This window comes from Oncorhynchus keta, chromosome 7 (assembly GCF_023373465.1).
Source record: "Oncorhynchus keta strain PuntledgeMale-10-30-2019 chromosome 7, Oket_V2, whole genome shotgun sequence".
Classification (NCBI taxonomy): Eukaryota; Metazoa; Chordata; class Actinopteri; order Salmoniformes; family Salmonidae; genus Oncorhynchus; species Oncorhynchus keta.
Window position 1 is genome coordinate 26877192 of NC_068427.1, and position 21877 is coordinate 26899068.

Below are 21877 nucleotides of genomic sequence, written 5' to 3' on the forward strand. Positions count from 1 at the left end.
GCCTCGCTTCGAGTCCTTAGGAAACTATACAGCATTTTGTTTTTTTAATGTATTATTTCTTACATTGTTACCCCAGGAAATATTAAGTCTTATTACTACATACAGACAAACTGAGCAACAGCACCTCTTCAACCTCAGGAGGCTGAAGAAATGTGACTTGTCACCCAAAACCCTCAAACTTTTACAGATGCACAATCGAGAACATCCTGTTGGGCTGTATCACAGCCTGGTACTGCAACTACATCGCCCTCAACCACAAGGCTCTCCAGAGGGTGTTGCGGTCTGCACAACGCATCACCGGGGGCAAACTACCTGTCCTCAAATGACACCTACAGCACCCGATGTCACAGGAAGGCCAAAAAGATCATCAAGGACAACCACCCAAGCCAATGCCTGTTCACACCGCTACCATCCAGAAGGAGAGTTCAGTACAGGTGCATCAAAGCTGGGAACGAGGGACTGAAAAACAGCTTCTATCATGACCATCAGACTGTTAAACAGCAAGCACTAAATCAGAGAGGCTGCTCCCTACATTAAGACCCAATCAGTGGCCAATTTAATAAATGGATTACTAATCACTTTAAACAATGCCACTTTAATAATGATGTTTACATATCTTATCTTACTCATAGCCTATGTATATACACTGTATTTTATACCATCTATTGCACTTGCGTATGCCGCTCGGCCATCGCTCATCCATATATTTCTATGTACATATTCGCATTCACCCCTTTAGAATTGTGTCTTTTATTAGGTAGTTGGGAAATTGTTAGATATTACTGCACTGTTGGAACTAGAAGCACAAGCATTTCGCTACACTCGCATTAACCTCTGCTAACTATGTGTATGTGGTCGATAAAACTGTATTTGATTTATTCCAATTGATTTTGTAGCCTGCCATACTAGAATATGATTCAATACAAGTAATCATGGTACAGACTGAAGAGGATCAGAGTCTAGCAGTAGAATATCATCTGCATACATAAGCAGCTTGAATTATTTTCCTCCTCAATGTACACCCCTTATTTCTGGATCTGTTCTTATCATTGTCGCAAGGGCTCTAAAACTATGGTGAACAGGAGAGGGGAGAGCGAGCAACACTGCCTTGTGCCTCTAGAAAGACAAAAAAAAAGACAATTCCATTTGTACTGATGCTTTAGGATTAGAATAGAGGACACTATCCATTTACAAGTCAGGTCCAGAACCACATTTTCTAGGGTTCTTAAGAGAAAAGCCCACTCTACCCTATCAAATCCCTTCTCAGAATCTAAGGAGAAAGCAGTGATAAGAACTATATTTGATTGGTTTAACTAAATGAGCTGTAAGAGCCTCATATCAGTTGAAGTCTGGTTCTTAATAAATCCTACTTGGTCACTATGTATAATAGGTAGTGTAAGTGTATTTTAAGTGTATTGCTAGGGTCTTCGTAAAAATCTTACTATCCACATTGAGGCTGATCGCTCTAAAATTCCCAGGTTCTGTAGTATCTCTATCCTTTTTAGGAATCAGCCATATCAAAGGTGTCCGGAAAGGAGCCATTTTTAAATGCCTCCTGGGAAAACCACTGTCAATACAGGTTTAAGAATGTCAATATCATTTTTATAATATTCTACAGGAAGGCTGTCCAGACCCAGGGATTTCCCTGCTTTCATAGATAAAAATGGCAGCTCTAACATCTTCTGTTATAGTACAGTCCATGTCCTCTTACCTAGATTATCAGATAGCCAGGTATTCTGTACTCATATCTATAGGGCTCGCTGAAAAGGAGGATGTGTATAAATTAGTGATGCAACAATATTACTTTTTTGGCAGATACAGATATCCAATTATTTCCTTGTCAAAAAAAAACGATAGATATTTAACATTTTAGAAGACTTAAGCATTCATTACAGTTAAATAGTTGAAACCCACACATGGATGCAGCGGTCTAAGGCACTGCATCTCAGTGCAAGAGTCACTACAGTCCCTGATTCGAATCCAGGCTGTATCACATCCGGCCATGATTGGGAGGGCGATGATTGGCCCAGCGTCGTCTGGGGTAATCTTACATTGTAAATAAGAATTTGTTCTTACATGACTTGCCATGTTAAATAAAAGGTTGCACACAAAAAAAAAGTTATTTTGTTGGCATTTACATACAATACCGTTCAAAGGTTTGGGGTCACTTAGAAATTACCTTTTTTAAAAAGGCAACTTTTTTGTCTATTAAAATACAGTGTAGACATTGTTAATGTTGTAAATTACTATTGTAGCTGAAAACGGCTGATTTTTTTTTGTGTGTAATATCTACATAGGCGTACAGAAGCCCATTATCACCAACCATCACTCCTGTGTTCCAATGGCACATTGTGTTAGCTAATCCACATTTATCATTTACAAAAAAGGCTAAATAATCATTAGAAAACCCTTTTGCAATTATGTTAGCACAGCTGAAAACTGTTGTTCTGATTTAAAAAGGCAATAAAACTGGCCTTCTTTAGACTAGTTGAGTATCGGGAGCATCAGCATTTGTGGGTTTGATTACAGGCTCAAAATGGCCAGAAACAAACTAAATTTCTTCTGAAACTTGTCAATCTATTCTTGTTCTGAGAAATGAAGGCTATTCCATGCGAGAAATTAACAAGAAACTGAAGATCTCATACAACGCTGTGTACTACTCTCTTCACAGAACAGCGCAAATTGTCTCTAACCAGAATAGAAAAGACTGGGAGACCCCGGTGCACAACTGAGCAAGAGGACAAGTACATTAGTGTGTCTAGTTTGAGAAACAGTGGCCTCACAAGTCCTCAACTGGCAGAAGTTCACATACACTTAGGTTGGAGTCATTAAAAACTCTTTTTTAACCACTCCGCAAATGTCTTGTTAACAAACTATAGTTTTGGCAAGTGGGTTAGGACATCTACTGTGTGCATGACAAGTAATTTTTCTAACAATTGTTTACAGACATTATTTCAGAAGTTTACAAACACAAAATTGACTTTGCCTTTAAACAGCTTGGATAATTCCAGAAAATAATGTCATAGCTTTAGAAGCTTCTGATAGGCTAATTGACATCAATTGAGTCAATTGGGGGTGTACCTGTGGATGTATTTCAAGGCCTACCCTCAAAATCAGTGCCTCTTTGCTTAACATCATAGAAAATCAGAAATCAGCCAAGACCTCAGAAAGAAAATTGTAGACCACCACAAGTCTGGTTCATTCTTGGGAGCAATTTCCAAATGCCTGAAGGTACAATGTTCATCTGTACAAACAATAGTACAAAAGTATAAACACCATGGGACCACGCAGCTGTCATACCGCTCAGGAAGGAGACGCATTCTGTCTCTTAGAGATAAATGTCCTTTGGATGCAAAAAGTGCAAATCAATCCCAGAACAACAGCAACACAAAGACCTTGCGAAGATGCTGGAGGTAACGGGTACAAAAGTATCTATATCCACAGTAAAACGAGTCCTATATCAACATAACATGAAAGGCCACTCAGCAAGGAAGAGGCAACTGCTCAAAAACCACCATAAAAAGCCAGACTACGGTTTGGAACTGCACATGGGGACACAGATTGTACTTTTTGGGGAAATGTCCTCTGGTCTGATGATACAAAAACAGAACTGTTTGGCCATAATAACCATTGTAATGTTTGGAGGAAAAAGGGGGAGACTTGCAAGCAGAAGAACACCATCCCAACCGTGAAGCAAGGGGGTAGCAGCATCATGTTGTGGGGGTGCTTTGCTGCAGGAGGGACTGGTGCACTTCACAAAATAGATGGCATCATGAGGATGGAAAATGATGTGGATATATTGAAGCAACGTTTCAAGACATCAGTCAGGAAGTTAAAGCTTGGTCGCAAATGGGTCTTCCAAATGGACAATGACCCCAAGCAGACTTCCAAAGTTGTGGCAAAATGGCTTAAGAGGGCCTCCCGGGTGGCGCAGTGGTTAAGGGCGCTGTACTGCAGCGCCAGCTGTGCCATCAGAGACTCTGGGTTCGCGGCCAGGCTTTGCCGTAACCAGCCGCGACCGGGAGGTCCGTGGGGCGACTCACAATTGGCCTAGTGTCGTCCGGGTTAGGGAGGTAGGGATGTCCTTGTCTCATCGCGCACCAGCAACTCCCGTGGCAGGCCGGGCGCAGTGCGCTAACCAAGGTTGCCAGGTGCACTGTGTTCCCTCCGACACATTGGTACGGCTGGCTTCCAGGTTGGATGTGCGCTGTGTTAAGAAGCAGTGCGGCTTGGTTGGGTTGTGTATTGGAGGACGCATGACTTTCAACCTTCGTCTCTCCGGAGAACGTACGGGAGTTGTAGCGATGAGACAAGATAGTAGCTACTAAAACAATTGGATACCACGAAATTGGGGAGAAAAAGGGGTCAAATTAAATACATTTTTTAAAAAACACAACAAAAATGGCTTAAGGACATCAAAGTCACAGTATTGGAGTGGCCATCACAAAGCAATCCTATAGAACATTTCTGGGCAGAACTGAAAAAGAGTGTGTGAGCAAGGAGGCCTACAAACCTCTGTCAGCTGTCAGGAGGAATGGGCCAAAATTCACCCAACTTATTGTGGGAAGCTTGAGGAAGGCTACCCAAAACATTTGGCCCAAGCTAAACATTTTATAGGCAATGCTACCAAATACTAATTGAGTGCATGTACATTTCTGACCCACTGGGAATGTGATGAAAGAAATAAAAGCGGAAATAAATCACTATTATTCTGACATTTCACATTCTTAAAATAAAGTGGTGATCCTAAATGACCTAAGACAGGGAATTTTTACTAGGATTGAATGTTAGGAATTGGGAAAAACTGAGTTTGTAGGCAATGGTGTATGTATGTGTATGTAAAGTTCTGACTTCAACTGTAGCTTCCCCCGAAGTTGCAGTCGAACAAATTATGCTTTATTACCAAAGCGGTATTGAAAACACATTGTTCATGGCCGGTGTTTGCAGACGTTTATACAGCTTTGACAGTGGTACTGTATCTTTTGACACGCAAAGACCTAAATGGCGTGACGCTAATAGCAGTGGCACCATCCGGTAGGGCAACATCTGAAAAATAGTGGACTTGGTAGTGTGTACTCGCGCTTGACCAGTTGGCGAAAGCCAACATCACCCACAACAGAACGGTTGATTATCAAGGGCAATGAATTACATTATCTTCGCTTTAATGAATTTCGGCCTTTGAATTTTCTTACTCTTTCAAATGACTGCTGGACTTGTTGACTGCTCGACCCACACAGCAGACATTGTGGGCTAGGTTAGGAACGCTGTATTGCACATCATTACATCATGTACCTACGTTATATTAGGTATGCACGTCAGCTTTGACATCGCCGTTAAAATAGACATCGGCCGATACCGATGTTGGCATTTTTAGTTAATATTGTCCGATTCCAATATGTTCACCTATATAATCATGCATCTCTAATATAAATCTTCATAAAAACATTGAAACACACTTTCTCTTTGATTGAAGTCACTATCTTATTGCCCTTCTTAATTGCTGGAATTATGTTAGAAGTGTTCAGCATTTTTAGTTGTCTTGCTAATAGCCTGCCTATCGTCTCACCTCCCTCATAAAACTGTTTTAAAAAATGTATAAAAACAGTACATATTCTGCCTTTTTGTTATCCATTTCATGTAACTGAAATGTCAAATTGCAGGCAGTTTGAAATGTGCCATCTGTAAAATGTCTTGTCAAATCCCTTCCAAACCACAAACTGGGTGTCTAATATTTTTACTGCTTCAACCCTTTCACTCTTCTTTTTGGACACATGTGCCATTATTTTCCATGGAATATATGCTTTATAGGTTTCCCATACCGGGAAACTCTTTTCCGGTTGAGCCTATGTTGATCTCAAAAAAGGATGTAAGATCATCTGTTAGCGATTGGCTAAATATCTCATCTTGTAATAGCATGGTCTATATCAATATGTAACTCTACTATAGCATGATCTGTGACGGCAATGGGCCCAATCTTTAAATGAATCACGTTATTAACCATGAAATTAGATATCAAGAAGAAATCTAGTGTGTGTTTTCTGAAAGTGGGAGAAAATAGGTGTATTCTCTATCATTAGGATGGACGAATCTCCATATGTCTGTAAGGCCCATATACTCTGCTAGGATATGTATTGCAAGTCTATCCTTTGGCGTGGAGTTACTTGTAAATGTACTTCTATCAATCATCACTAGGTTGAAGTCTCCAGCAAGGACGATCTGCCCCTCCATATTTCCCAGTATAACGTTTACCTCATGATATAGATATATATCAGTGTCCTCATTGTAGGGAGCATATATGCTGCATAACACTACATTAATCCCATTTATAAGAGCCTCAGTGCAGATAAGCCTGCCAAACTCGTCAGTGTTCCTTCAAAATTAAGTATTTTGTTTATCAGAATAATCCCCCATTTTGTTTGGAATTAAATGTGCTATGATAAACTTCTGCAACCCAGCCTCCACTAAATTTCAGTGCCTCTGTCTGTTAAATGTGATTCCTGGGTAAACACAATATTTGCCTGTTTTGATTTTAAAAATGTCAATATTTTTCCTTGGTTACCACAACCATTTATATTCCAATAGATTATGTTTACATAACCATTAGCCATATTTGTGTTGATTAGTTACAGCCTGAGTGTGAAGTGTCCCATTTAACACACGTATATAACATTTCACGATATATGCTCCAGCTGTACAATAAAACAGTTAAATAAACGTAGAAAACCAATCCCAAAATAAAACATAGCAACTAGGAACGTAACGTTGCTTCTTGATGACAGATAACCTGCAGTCTCAACTCAAAATTCCTTATGGTCTGTGAGGCACTTGAAAGCCTAGGCTAAATTAGCAACACTCCCCTGTGTTCCGCAAACACATAAGCTACCTTCATTTGTATAGTAAACAGCATACAATTCAACTTTTAGTTTACTTCGTCTCATCTTCTTTATCTAGGCTAAACACCTTACTCTAGCAAAAATCTGCCTCCATGTTGTCCTTGAAAATAATTATCTTTCCCTTCCAAGAAAAGAGCAGGGTCGCTGGAAATGCCAGTGTGTGCCTGATGTTCTTCTCAGGGATGTTTCTTTACCATTGCAAACGTCTTCCTCTTTATTGCCAGTTCCTTGGACAAGTCCGGGTAAATAAGACAGCTGGCGGCCTACACACTGAACCACCCTTTTCTTTTGCTGCTTTAAGTACCTTGTCCCAGGTTGTAAATCGTAAGAAGTGGATGAGAACCGTTCTCGGGGGCCTATTCTCGTCAGGCATGGTTAAATTGCGATGGGTTCGTTCAAGTCATCAAATCCAAATCCTTCTGTGATTTTCTGCACACACACACAAGATTAGTCCACCGCCAACCTCTTTCAGATTAACCAACATCACCATATTTCTCCTACTTCTGTTCAAGTTCTTCGACACAATTCCACAATATATCCAGCTTTTTCTTGTGATTCTCACTACCATTCTCCAGACGGGAGATGGCATCCTCCACTGTCAAAATCCATCCCTCTGCCTCATCCATCCTCTTTTGTATCGCATCAACTTTTTCCTTTAGCTCTGAAGTTTTTATCCATGTCTTGGTGAGGGGGATTCAGGAGGACTTGCTGTTTGTTTGCTAGCCAATGTGGCCTTCTGTGAATAGGCTTGAAGTTTAGTGTGTATTGGCATTCCAATAACGCCACCTTAGCGAGACGTTTCAAAATGTGAATTATCTTTATATTAAACTGTACTACAAGTCAATATATTAAGACAAAAATGAAAGTGTGTGCCGTTAAATTTCAGTATTTACATTTGGGTATTAGGAGCGCTCTAATGTGCTGCCTTCTTTTTTGGCGGTCCCACGTGAGTCCTGCCTCCATCATTCTTAAAATGGAGGAAGTTTGGAACCACCAAGACTCTTCCTAGAGCTGGCTGCCCGGCAAAACTGAGCAATCGGGGAAGAAGGGCCTTGGTCAGGAAGGTGACCAAGAACCAGATGGTCACTCTGAGAGCTCCAGAGTTCCTCTGTGGAGATGGGGGAATCATCCAGAAGGACAACCATCTCTGCAGCACTCTACCAACCAGATGGAAGCACCTCCTCAGTAAAAAGCACATGACCTCCCACTTCAAGTTTGCCAAAAGTCACCTAAAGGACTCAGACCATGAGAAAATGATTCTCTAGTCTCTAGAAACAAATATTGAACGCTTTGGCCTGAATGCCAAGCGTCACGTCTGGAGGAAACCTTGCACCCTCCCTACGGTGAAGCATGGGTGGCAGCATCATGCTGTGGGGATATTTTTCAGCTGCGGGACTGGGAGACTAGTCAGGATCGAGGGAAAGATGACAGGAGAAAAGTACACTGATGTCCTGCTCCAGAGAGCTCAGGACATCAGACTGGGTCGAAGGTTCTCCTTCCTAAGCACACAGTCAAAACAAGGCACGAGTGGCTTTGGGACAAGTTTCTGAATGTCCTTGAGTGGCCCAGCCAGAGCCTAGACTTGAACATCTCTGGACAGACCTGAAAATATATGTGCGGAGATGCTCCCCATCCAACCTGGTAGAGAATAAATGAAACTCCAAATACAGGTGTCCCAAGCTTGTAGCGTCATACACAAGAAACTCAAGGCTGAACTCGCTGCCAAAGTACTGAGTAAAGGGTCTGAATACTTATGTAAATGTAATATTTTAGTAAAATAATACACACATTTTCTACAATTTATAGAAACCAATTTTTGCTTCGTCATTATTGGGTGTTGTGTGTAGATTAGTGAGGGAAAACAACATTTTAATCCATTTTAAAATAAGGCTGTTATGTAACAAAATGCGAGTCAAGGGGTTTGAATACTTTCCGAATGTATATGCCATATCAATTAATAAGGCTGATGGAACAGATTATAATGTTTAGCTTAAAATGTTGCTAAACTACCATTTCTTCACATTTTAAGCACAGCAATGTACACATAGCAGTAGGCTTACGCATGAATGTTCCAAAATTAAATTGCAGGAAAACACCATTCTAAAATAAGCACCGCACATGCGAGCGGTTTCATGGCCAGAGATGGAAATATCGGTTAGAAACTTTGAAAGAAGGGAGATTTAAAGATGCAACAACTTTCATGGGCCGCTAATATGACTAGGATAATGCCGTCGGCTGCGAGACAATGAAAGTTTAAAGAAACTCATGTGTTCCATTGGTTAAGTCTAAAAAAAAAAAAAATGCTACTTTGAAGCAAGGTAATGCCTCATAATATGAAGTAAAATGTCCAGGTGTCAAACAATGAAGCAACAGGAAAAGTACAGGGATGCTAATAATAGGCCTAAATGTCTTCTGGTAGATGGAAAGGCTTTCCCAAAACCTCTATTAAAATGTTAGGCATAGTCTACTTTGGAGCTAGTTATCTGCCAGAATATAATTAGCATCAATCCAGTGGTCATTTCTTTTGCAAACTCCATCTCATGTACAACAGAAATACTGCTAACCAAACAGTGCTACGTGCCTGCACACATCGAGTTAAAAGGCAACTACACTCAAATCAACATTAGATTTTTCCCAGACCTCAAATGTGGTCTCCTGACGTGGTTTAAGCATTGTTATGGCATTAGAACATACAATTGTGTTGTATTTATGCAACAAACAAAAAAAGTGACAGAGCAAAATCTGAAACCTGTAAATTTCAGACTCAGTTGACAGTCTCATTTATCGGTTTCAATAGGAGGACTAATATTAGCCTACTTGCCCAGTACAGCTTGGGTTGGCCTGACTGTGAAAGACCAATATGGAATTTATGATTTTAGGTCATTCAGAGTGTAAAAGTCACCGTTTCTCATAGAATTCTTCCCATAGGGCACCTTTCCTTCACGGGGCGGGCGTTTTGGAAATGTTTTAGCATAATTAGAGTATACCCACTTCTCCAGGCACCACTATCAGCGCATAAGCTTACAAAAGAACCAACTCCACAAACTAACAAGTCACCCAGAGCCAGTAAGGTATCATTGCATCGTTTCCCCTCTCTCTGCTTCATCTCAATACAAGATCAAAAAAAAGATATATTGAAAGAGCTATTGTGTAACGCTCATTCCTTTTCAGTTCTGCTTTTCCTTTCCATCTGATTTAGGGTGATAACTCCGGCTGACAAATTGAGTTTTAAGTAGAACACACAGACCTGTGTAAGTATACTAAACAGGCATATCAAGTGTTTACATCAGTGGAGGTATTTTAGCGACTGACCAGTAACTTTGAAATAACCCAGAACAAATAACTAAAATAAATATGCACTATGCAGAAAATCGCTTCACCATTTCCTGGTTGCTAAAATTAATAGATTGCCTCATTTCAGTTTGTGACAAAGAAGCAAGTATAGTTTAGAGAATCATCCAAACCGCCGTGAAATATACAGTACCAGTCAAAAGTTTGGACACACCTACTCATTCAACAGTTTCATTATTTTTACTATTTTCTACATTGTAGAATAATAGTGAAGACATCAAAATTATGAAAGAACATATGGAATCAAGTAGTAATCAACTAAGTGTTAAACGAATCAAAAATATATTTGAGATTCTTCAAAGTAGCCACCCTTCGCTTTGTGGTCAGCTTTGCACACTCTTTGGTAAAAGACTATGTCCATATTATGGCAAGAACAGCTCAAATAAGCAAAGACAAATGAGAGTCCATCATTACTTTAAGATATGAAGGTCAGTCAATCCAGAAAATTAAGAACTTTGAAAGTTTCTTCAAGTGCAGTCGCAAAAACCTTCAAGCGCTATGATGAAACTGGCTCTCATGAGGACCGCCACAGGAAAGGAGAACCAGAAAGGAGAATCAGTTTTTTGGTCTGATGAGTTCAAATGTGAGATTTTTGGATCCAACCGCCGTGTCTTTGTGAGACGCAGAGTAGGTGAAAGGATGATCTCCACATGTGTGATTCCCACCGTGAAGCGTGGATGTGTGATGGTGTGGGGGTGCTTTGCTGGTGACACTGTCTGTGATTTACTGAGAATAAGGCACACTTAACCAGCATGGCTACCACAGCATTCTGCAGTGATACGCCATCCCATCTGGTTTGCACTTAGTGGGACCATCATTTGTTTATCAACAGAACAATGACCCAACACACCTCCAACACACCTCCAGTGTTAGGGCTATTTGACCGAGAAGGAGAGTGATGGAGTGCTGCATCAGATGCCCTGGCCTCCACAATCACCAGACCTCAACCCAGTTGAGATGGTTTGGACTGCAGAGTGAGGGAAAAGCAGCCAACAAGTGCTCAGCAAGACTGTTGCAAGTGCTCAGCAAGACTCCTTCAAGACTATTGAAAAAGCATTCCAGGTGAAGCTGGTTGACAGAATGCCAAGAGTGTGCAAAGCTGTCAACAGATGGCTATTTGAAGAATCTCAAATATATTTTGATTTCTTTAACACTTATGGTTACTACATGATTCCATGTGTTATTTCATAGTTTTGCTGTCTTCACTATTATTCTACAATGTAGAAAAGAGTAAAAATAATTAAGTCATTGAATGAGTAGGTGTCCAAACTTTTGACTGGTACTGTATTTTCCAAAACCGATAATATTGTATTTTCACCTGGTGTACAAAACCGAAAGTAGAAGAAAAAAAAATTCAACTTAAACACGGGAAGCATAGAAATAGCACACATAGAACAGATCTACTGCATCTTAGACTTGCTTTCAATGAGAACGATGGATCTACAAGTCACATTTCTATGTGAAATTGGTTGGGTTACGCAAAAAGTGACATATTACAGCTTTAACATTCTATTACATAACAATTCCGGTTTAATTTCCAGTGATGGATCATCCATTTTAGCAAATGTCTTGTGTTTACTCTAAAGTATTTGCTGAACAGTTTGCTGGTTATTTTTCTTTTTGCAGACAATTCGGTCCTTTGAACAAACCAACAAAAATAGCCTGAAGATAAGGTACATGTTACATTTTAAAATCGTAACACACACAAAGTGCAACACTTAGAATCTGATACAATGTGGGAATATACCCACAACTCAATACATGAGTGTGTGTGTGTGTAGCCCTGTAGATGTAGGTCAGCAAGGTTGGTAAGCTAGACAGAGAGAATGTTGTGTGTAGGGCCTCACCCGTGCATCGTACTCCAGGACAAAGGGAGGGATGTCTATCTGTTCAGGCAGGATACAGGTGAACAGCTGCTGGAGGGTCTCTACATGATGGACCTTCTGCTTCATCCCTGACACACTGAATGTAGTGAAGAACCAGGTGGACACCTGACACAAGAGAAATTAACATTAGATAAGAAACATTGAAAGAAACTGGTGAAAATGGGGGGGTATTTACAATTGGACTTGCCCTGAAGGTTAAATTGTAATAGTTGTTTATAACACAGATGTGTTTTGGCTGAAGCCTTCCACTGTATTTAAGTGGTAATCTATTGAGACGAATGTACTTCTCCCTAAAATCCACTTATTAGGTTTGATTGAATAAGGCCAATAGACTTCCCTCTCCTCTTTACTACGCAAGTGTGTGCTTTGCTTCCCATTCCAAACCATTTTCAGCATGCATTCTAATGACCCCAGCACAATGCCTGGCGCGTCTCTCATACACACCTCAGAGTCAAGTTACCTCAGAGTTCCTGGATCCTTTAAATGGACCAATTAGTAGATTTCTAAACTGTAAGCTTTCTCCCATCTAAAGGGCTGATTCAACTCAGTAACAAAGCAAATGAGACCAGAGGTTGAAGCTTGAACAGGGTAATGTGTCAGGGAGGCTCACAGCCAAAAGAAGTCTTGGTGAAACTACAGAACAGTAGTGGGGTGCTGTGTGTGCGTGTGAAAAGAGCCCTGCTGATCTTGGTCAGAAAAGACTGTAAACTTAACAGAGGGCATAAAACAGTCAATTCAGAAAGTAAACCAAATTCCAAGTCCAAATTTTCCTCATTGAAAATAATTTTTATTTCAGTGTACCTGAACTCACTGGAATTGACCCCAACCCTGGTATATCCTGTACATATCCTAATAATGCCTAGTAGTAGAAATACACCTAAAAAGTGTTTGAGAAGCAGTAAAACAGGGGTACTGTTGAATTTACCTTAGAGCGAAAAGAGGGGTGTACAAAGTAGAAAGCCCTCAAGTTATTCTTAAACCTGGAATACAAAACAAAGCAAAAGCCATTTATTGACATGTCACTATTGGCTAGCATGTTAAATAGTTATAATTATTATAATGATTTATTATTGCCCTTGAGAAAAAAAAACGCAATATCAAAAATATGCATGGAAAGAAGACTTAAGCACAAGAAGCATAGAAATAGCGCACATAGAACAGATCTACTGCTTCTTAGACTTGCTAGCAATGAGAATGACAGATCCAAATTCACATAGAAATGTGACGTATAGTTGGGTCGCCAAAAAAGTTACATTGTAGCTTTAACATTCAACTAAATAGCAATTCCAGTTTCATTTCCAGTGATGGATCACCCATTTTAACTGCCATCAAGTTCTTCAAGCGGCTTAGGTTTACGCAAGTATTTCCAGAACAGTTTGCTGGTTATTCTTCTTTTTGCAGACAATTGGGTCCTTTGAACAAACCAAAGAGAGATTTTTTACAAAATGACCAAAATGTCCATAAAAGTGCTCCAATTGTTGAGGTGTCCTCAGGCCAAGGTACTGTTAAAAGAACACAAACTAGAAAAAATGTAAATCACCCAAGGCCATCCAACAGCATGCGCGCGCACACACACACACCTCTACCCTTTCCCATGCCTCTCTGACATGGACATGCAACATCAATAGTCTACACCTGCCTATGTAACTAACATGCAATTACATGGTTCTAGTCCCCAAATGTGGAACCAACCCATCACTCGGAGGCACATTGTGTAGACAGTAACCACCCATGGCCAGTACAGGAGTCTGCCTGCTTCCCAGCCGAAACAATTTGGAAGAGTTTGTGCATATATTATGACAACATTTTGTGACATTTTGGACTTCAGTAAGGCTGTTTGGGCACACGTCATTTTTTCTTGAGGCAAGCCGAAGTCAGTGCCACGTTGTCAGTGCCACGTTGTCAGTGCCACGTTGTCAGTGCCACGTTGTCAGTGCCACGTTGTCAGTGCCACGTTGTCAGTGCCAGGTCAACAGTACAGATTCTTAAATAAAATCTTGTCATTCAATGAAAGATGATTTTTATTTGCATGCAAACGAGTTAGAGGAATACTGCACCAAAAATCTTAGATGTAAAATTGCGTGATTAAGACCTCCTCGGCTAAAACGTAGCAGTTTCTCGTTTTTCAAGTTAAGGTCTTTTAAGGGAGTATGCGAGCACACTCGTTCGGTTCAGCCGAACTGAAGCATGCCGACACTTTTACAGGACACTTGGAAAAATAACACCCCAAACAAATGACCATTTAACCATTGTTTCATCGGTGTTCTGAGAGACCTAAAAGACACCACAGGGAGGTGGAGTAGAGCATTGTTTGGGCCAGTCCTCAAGGAACAACATCTGTCTCTTTGGTGGACCAGCCACTCTCCCCAGCCAGACACGATCATGAGTTCCTCTCTTCTTGGCCTAGGGGAAGAATAGGATTGCCAAAATGGACCTCTGCTCCAAGAGCCAACGCTAAAGAGCTATAGGTAAGATGATTCCTAATGTAGCAGGTCCATTTATTGGTCTAGAACAGAGATCGGCAGCTGGCTCGATCAATTTCCAAGAGGAACTCAGTCGGGGTCTCAACTTACTGTTGAGAGTTAGAATAGTAATTCTGAAATTTGGTTGTGCATAAGCAGTTTTTCCTCTTATGTCAGTCACTGACAGTCACTCAATTATCCCATGTCAGCTAACATTTTTTAGATTGGTAAATTAGTCTAGCCAACAATTTAAACTTGTAGTAATCAGTCGAATTACCGCCTGGGGGAACCCCATTGATTTACTTCTCACTCAGATATATTAAAAATGGCAAACATTTCTCCCCACTGTCAAGAGTGAGGCAGCTAAAATGTTTTGCTCTCAAGGTGGGCCCCCTTCAACAAAATTTCACGTAGGGCCCCAAAAAAGGCTAGGGCTGGCTCTGACTGTATGTGTGGGTATGGATGTGGGTACGCACAGCCCTCCACCCTCAAAGTTTCCCATCCCTGGTCTAAAGCAGCAGTGCAGTGCAGACATGGAGGACTACACAGTTTCTCTTATGTGGGACATAACTTGCTCATCACAACTACTGGGAAAATAAGTCAGCAGTGCCAAGAGTTATCAAACATGTTCTTCTGGTTGTAAGCTGGTTTATTTGGATGATGGACCTACTACCCCATCAGCATACTGTTTACTGGTGGAAACTCAGTGAACAAAAATATAAGCACCATTACACAGGTGCACCTTGGGTTGGGGACAATAAAAGGCCACTACAATTTGCACAATGCCACAGATGTCAAGTTTAGAGAGTGTGCAATTGGCATGCTGACTGCAGGAATGTCCACCAATTCTCTGGCAACAGCTCTGATCTCTACCATAAGCTGCCTCCAACGTCGTTTTAGAGAATTTATTAGTACATCCAACCGGCCTCACAACACGTATAAGACGTCATGTGGGCGAGTGGTTTGCTGATGTCAACGTTGTGAATAGAGTGCCCTATGGTGGCTTTGGGTCATAAGCTACGGACAACGAACATAATTGCATTTTATTGATGGCAATTTCAATGCACAGAGATACCGAGACAAGATCCTGAGGCCCATTGTCATGCAACTCATCCGCCGCCATCACCTCATGTTTCAGCATTATAATGCACAGCCCCATGCCGCAAGGACCTGGAAGCTAAAAATGTCCCAGTTCTTCCATGGCCTGCAGGCTCACCAAACATATCAACCATTGAGCCTGTTTGAGATGCTCTGGATCGACAAGTAGAACAGCGTGTTCCAGTTCCCGCCAATATCCAGCAACTACGTACAGCCATTGAAGAAGAGTGGGACAACATTCCACAGGCCACAATCAACAGCAGGGAATCTGGTGTTTTGCGGGTACTATTTAATAAAGCTGCCAGTTGAGGACTTGTGAGGCGTCTGTTTCTCAAGTCCTCAACTGGCAGCTTCATTAAATAGACAGGGAAAAAAGTATTTAGTAGTCGACCTCGTCTTAGATGTACTAAAGCAGAGGGTATGCATGGTTATGGTGTATAGTGTTGACATTGGCACTGCAAAGTTAAAATGTATGGTGCTGTGAACATTTTGAAACAGAAGAGGGGAGATTAGCAGTCACGTAGAACCTGATGCCATTTTCTTCAATTGCACATGAAATTCATTCATGGCCGATTGTTGTCAGCAACGAGCTGTTTGATCAGTGAAGTTTGTAGAGTTGGCCAGAAAAGCAAATATTTTCGTAATGTTAGTGTCTTTGATTTGGGCTGTGTCACCGCCAATATATAATTTTCTGGGAACCTTCTCAGAGCGTTGGGAAGCCGTTCCATAACAGACTCCAGGTTTCCAAAACGTATGTGTACCCAAAAGCTATCCCGTTTCAGTTCTCAGAAAGTGGTCATTTGTAAATGTAGGTAGGGGTAAAGTGACTATGTATAGATAATAAACAGCGAGTAGCAGCAGTGTAAAAAACAAAGGGGGGTTTAAAGACCCCAGAACAATTTCACGGTAAATCCCCATTCACAGGGAGAACGGTTTCATCTTATGCATTCAGATTTGATTCACTTGTCGTATCTGGTTACCAACAGTCTGTAATCGTCTCTAGACTTCAGTTCTCTCTCGCTCTTCACTAAAATCAGTAAAATATGTGGTGTGCCTCTTACTTCGTGTCTACAATCTCATGAAGCTTCTTAAGGAATTCAGAGTCCAGATGGTTGTGTTCTCCGGTCAGAGTGTGAAAGTAAACCATCACATACTCCTTCACTGTGATGTGGTCCATGACATGGATGAAGTACAGCAGGGCCTGTAGTGAAGTAATACTCACAGTCAAGGTTTGTTCACAGAGCAACAATATTGATTTATTTTCTATTGTGCAACTAAAACGGTGATGTTCATGATGTTGCCTCCAAATGAAGCCTGGTACCTTTTCCATGTCGATGAGGGTGACAGGAATATTTCTGCCCACAAGAACCATCACTGTCCTGCCACACATGTCAACACCTGTGGAAACACACACACCACTAAAAGATAAGCCCAGCAGCCTGCCAGTATTACTACACTGCCTCCTAGAGGAGACATGGAACAATTACATTCAGTGAAAAAGGAGGGTGTCATGAGCCTCACTATATTATATCTATGGCTGAAAAAGTATAAAAAGCAATCCAACTAACTAAATTAACGAGTTTGAGGAAAGAGAAAGCAAGAGAAGGAGTGAAAGAAAGATGTCCTGCCATGACAACAGAGGCTGTTTCATTACTGGTCATTTTTTATCCTGAGAAAGAAAAATGATAAAACTGATTATTTCACCCCCGGATGCTATGTTCAATGAGCTGGGAAAAGGATTTCACATACAGACACACACTGAACTCACCAGTTTGATATAAGGCTTTCAATGCTGCTATGTCAGACAAGTCCTCTGCTCTGGCTCGACATAACCAGCGGTTATAACTGCAAAGATAGGAGAGGTTTTAACACATTACAGAAACACTGTACTGGCTTAGGGTGTACTGTAAATGTTGGTAAAACTAGGGTATAGGATGCATGGTAGGGATGTAGTGTACAAGTTGTGTAACACACTTTCTCTGGTGCTGTTTCTGCATGGTTGCATCAGACAGCTGGCCCTGCAGGATTAGTTTGCGCTGTTTGTCCACGTCTCCCTCCATCCGGGAAAACGCATGAGTCCCCACCTGGCCCAGGTCTGAGTCTAGAGTCTCCGCCTCAGAGTCAACTACACAGCGCACACACAGATACAATCTATGAAAATGGCTCAACTCTAAAAGAAAATACACTCTCCCTAACTGTTATATCAACAAATATCATATTTTGAAACCATTGCACTGAAAAGTCTGTGTGTGTGTGTGTTTATTCCAGTGTTTGTTGTCATTGGGCCTGACTCACACCTCTAGGTCTGGAGTTCTTCATCTAGGGCTGAGCCCCATATGGACAACAGTCATCCAAGGAGAGGCAATATTAAGGCATAAAAGCATACACATGGCTAATGTGAGTAACTAAAGATAATATACCAGTCCAGTATATTCATATACATCAACACATCTAGACAACTAAAACAACCTTACGGGATGAGAAACCTTTTCAACATTCAAGAAAATATCTGAACACAAGAGGGATTCTGCATTCCTTTATTGAAGACATACCGGTAACTGCCAAAATGAAGGAAACACCAACATAAAGTGTCTTAACAGGGCATTGGGCTACCACGAGCCAGAACGGCTTCAACGCACCCTGGCATAGATTCTACAAGCATCTGGAACTATATTAGAGGGATGGGACACCATTTTTCCATGAGATATTCCATCATTTGGTGTTTTGTTGGTGGTGGAAAACGCTGTCTCAGGCACCACTCCAGAATCTCCCATAAGTGTTCAATTTGGTTGACATCTGGTGCCTGAGATGGCCATGGCATATGGTTTACATCGTTTTCATGCTCATCAAACCATTCAGTGACTACTCATGCCCTGTGTATGGGGGCATAGCCATGGTAGCCAAAATAATGTCTTGCCTAGCATTTTCATACCCTAAATATGATGGGATGTTAATTGCTCCAGAACCACACCTGTGTGGAAGCACCTGCTTTCAATATACTTTGTATCCCTCATTTACTCAAGTGTTTTCATTATTTTTCCAGTTACCTGTACATCCTCCTCTCTGCCATCAGAGCACCTGTCAGGGCAGCGCTCAGTGGAAAAGATGAACCAACAGAGAGACATGTTTAATTTAACAATTAGGCTCCTAATGCCTTCCACACCGATGTAAGAGCCATCACTCTGTCTGTGTGTAGTGTGTGTTCCACCACTGGCCGAGGGTATGACTGAGATGTTCCACTAACTCGACTATGAAAGATCATCCTGCATTCTTCTCCCATTTCCACTGAGTGCGTTTCCATGGATACAAATGACCTGGTTTTAAACCAGGTAGTACTGGCCAGGACTGTGTTGTTCAGACTCCAGGAAATACAGCTGCTGCTTAGAGATGAAGAACTGCCGGTGGCGGCAGGTCTATTATCACCATGTATTTACACAATGCATCACCTACATGGACTGGATGTTGTTCAGGGCCTAAACTGAACACCCGCCAAATGCGGCTAGATTTTGCAATTGGCGGGTAGATGTTTATTTCACCAGACACGTTGGCAGGTGGTCAGGGCTCCACAGTGAGAGCATTTCACTTGTATTTGAAAATAAAAATAGAGTTAGAAGTCAAGCATGAGCACATTTAGAGCCTTACATTTTTTTTATAGAAATAAATTCTACAGTAGCTGTTTTTGAAGTGTTTGTCTTTCTGTTTCATAGCTGGTACCTAATCACACAAAGACCTATGAATCCTATTATATATATATATATATATATATCCTACCTCGCGCATTGTGCATAAACACTGCCTGGCTGGGGAGCTGTGCGCACTGTGATTGAAGTGAAGATTAATTTGTCAAGTCTACTAAAGTGAGTGTTTTTTCTTTGTGTTTCTTAGCCATTTACAATGTTTTGTTCACAAGCTAGATTGTTTTTTAATGTTTGAGTACAGTAGCATGTCTTCGCTGAAGCAGTCAGATTCTCATATGTCAGTCACACTGTCACTGACAACTCCAGCCGCTCCAAGTGCCGTCACCTCCTGCCCTTAAAACAGCAGCTGAACATTTGGCTCATCTATTTTGGCTAAAAGATTTGGGTCACATCTTTGGGGTAAAAATGTTGCAATATACCGGATCACTTCTTGCTAGTAATACATATATTGCTTTAGAAACATTACAAAGCATGCTCATCCGTTTTTTGGTTTATGGTATAATTATGTCGGAAAAAATATTTTGGCTGGTAGATTTTCTTTTTTTTTAATCTACCTGCCAGTGGCTGGTGGATCAAAAAGTTTGTTTCAGGCCCTGATGTTGTTGCTATGGTAACCCTATTGAAACCACTATGCACAACAGCTCAGAGATGAGTCACATCTAGGGGGTTGTGGGAAATGTAGTCTTACCTTCCAGACAGCCTGGTTTCTCGGCGATGCGGATCTGTCTCTCTGGGACTACAGGCTCACCTTCAGAGTTCCCAACGTCAGTCGGGATTAGGGGCAGGCTGGCACGCTCCTCTTCCTCAGAACGAGGGTAGTAGAGAGGCAGCAGTTTCCTGTATGTGGGCTGTGACACACAAAATGTTAACCACACAGATATTAAGATGCCACACACTCACACATGCTTTCTAACACAAAAACCTTCACACACATCCTCAGTTTCTAATCACTATGTGCACTTTCCCTCTTATCTGTGAAATACACCGTCTTTTTGTGTGTTTACCATCTTCGACATAAATAATTACATCAAACTGAAACATTCATGTTATATTTGATATATTTAATGTTCTCTATGAAAAACAAATTAGTGAGTAATCACAAGAAACCTTTGCCTTCGAAACACAGCTTAAATATTTCATGCTCCAAACATTCCCCTTAAGTTGAATTTCACACCAGAAAAAAAATGAACAAGCCAGTGCAATTATATGCATGTAAAACCTAATCATGTAAAACCTAAGCATGTAAAACCTAAGCATGTAAAACCTAAGCATGTAAAACCTAAGCATGTAAAACCTAAGCATGTAAAACCTAAGCATGTAAAACCTAAGTATGTAAAGCAAGAAAAAAAGAACACACCTCTTCTGTGTCTGTCACAGCGAACACCACCGTCTCTATGCTCTCTCCATAGTTCTCCAGAAACCTGCGGACCGTTCCTGCAAACACACAGTTATACACACCGTAACAGACAACAGATATGCTAGCTGATGTGTAGTGAGCATTCTAGCATTCTGGCAGAAATGGTTGCTTTGTATCACCCAAGTGGGTGCTAAACATTGGTGGTGGGATAGGTGAGTTTCCCCCTTACAATGTAAAGCGCTTTGAGCACCTACTGCATTTGTAAAGGTGCTATATAAATGCAATAAATTATTATTGCACACATCTTCATACGTTTCATATAGGTCAGGGATGAGTTACTGAACATCATGCCAGTGTTAATAGTTGACAGCCACAAGTTAACTACATGAAATTGTGACAGTGTACTATCCGCTAATGTATAAGAGATCATTAACTTAGTGAATGTATGCCGTGCGTGTGAGTGTGTTCTGTGTGTGTGTGCTGTGCGTGTGAGTGTGTGCTGTGCGTGTCTTACTGAGGGCAATGTGTGTGGCGTCCTCCAGTGGGTATCCTCTCTTAGTTGTGCTGACCACACAGACGGCCACAGATGCCATAGCCTGCTCTCTGCAGACACAAACAGCTCAAACATACTAACAGTAGCCACAACACAAACCCCATTCAATTGACAGTGCAGTACACACCACAGAGTAAAGTGGTTTATGTACATATTACCTCACCTGTACCCCTGCATAATGACTCAGTACTGGTACCCCCTGTATATAGATAGATGTGTTATGTTATTGTGTGTAACTTCTGCATTTAAAATAATAAATAACGTAATATCATTTTTTTTATTTTTTTTATTTTTTTATGCATTGTTGGTTAAGTAAGCATTTTACCTGCTGTATTCAGTGCATGTGACAAAAAAGTGATTTGAGAAATATGGTGACCGAGATGGCCATGGCATATGGTTTACATCGTTTTCATGCTCATCAAACCATTCAGTGACTACTCAGGCACTGTGTATAGAGGCATGAGGCTGTAAGGGAGCACCTCCCGTTACACACACACCTGTGTGGTATTGTGGGGAGAGAACACTTCTCTTATATGTAAACCAGCTGTGATCTAATCAACATGCCTAATCAACATGCCT

General features: G+C 41.1%; 1 protein-coding gene across 6 annotated transcripts in view; it reads right to left on the reverse strand.

Moving 5' to 3' along the window:
- The window catches only part of LOC118386238 (ganglioside-induced differentiation-associated protein 2), a 73524-nt gene that overhangs the window by 45692 nt on the left and 5955 nt on the right, over positions 1-21877 (reverse strand). For 3 of the 6 annotated variants that reach the window (XM_035773803.2, XM_052522361.1, XM_035773804.2), the window contains exons 5-13: positions 21260-21348; positions 20746-20822; positions 20077-20236; positions 17665-17815; positions 17459-17535; positions 17012-17088; positions 16752-16891; positions 13056-13110; positions 12092-12235 (exon numbers count right to left, since the gene is read on the reverse strand). In XM_035773803.2, coding sequence (XP_035629696.1) covers positions 12092-12235; positions 13056-13110; positions 16752-16891; positions 17012-17088; positions 17459-17535; positions 17665-17815; positions 20077-20236; positions 20746-20822; positions 21260-21348 — 970 coding nt within the window. Of the gene's footprint in view, positions 1-11555; positions 11882-12091; positions 12236-13055; positions 13111-16751; positions 16892-17011; positions 17089-17458; positions 17536-17664; positions 17816-20076; positions 20237-20745; positions 20823-21259; positions 21349-21877 lie in introns of those variants that run through there. The other 3 variants (XM_035773801.2, XM_035773802.2, XM_035773800.2) reach the window with 2 other exon arrangements.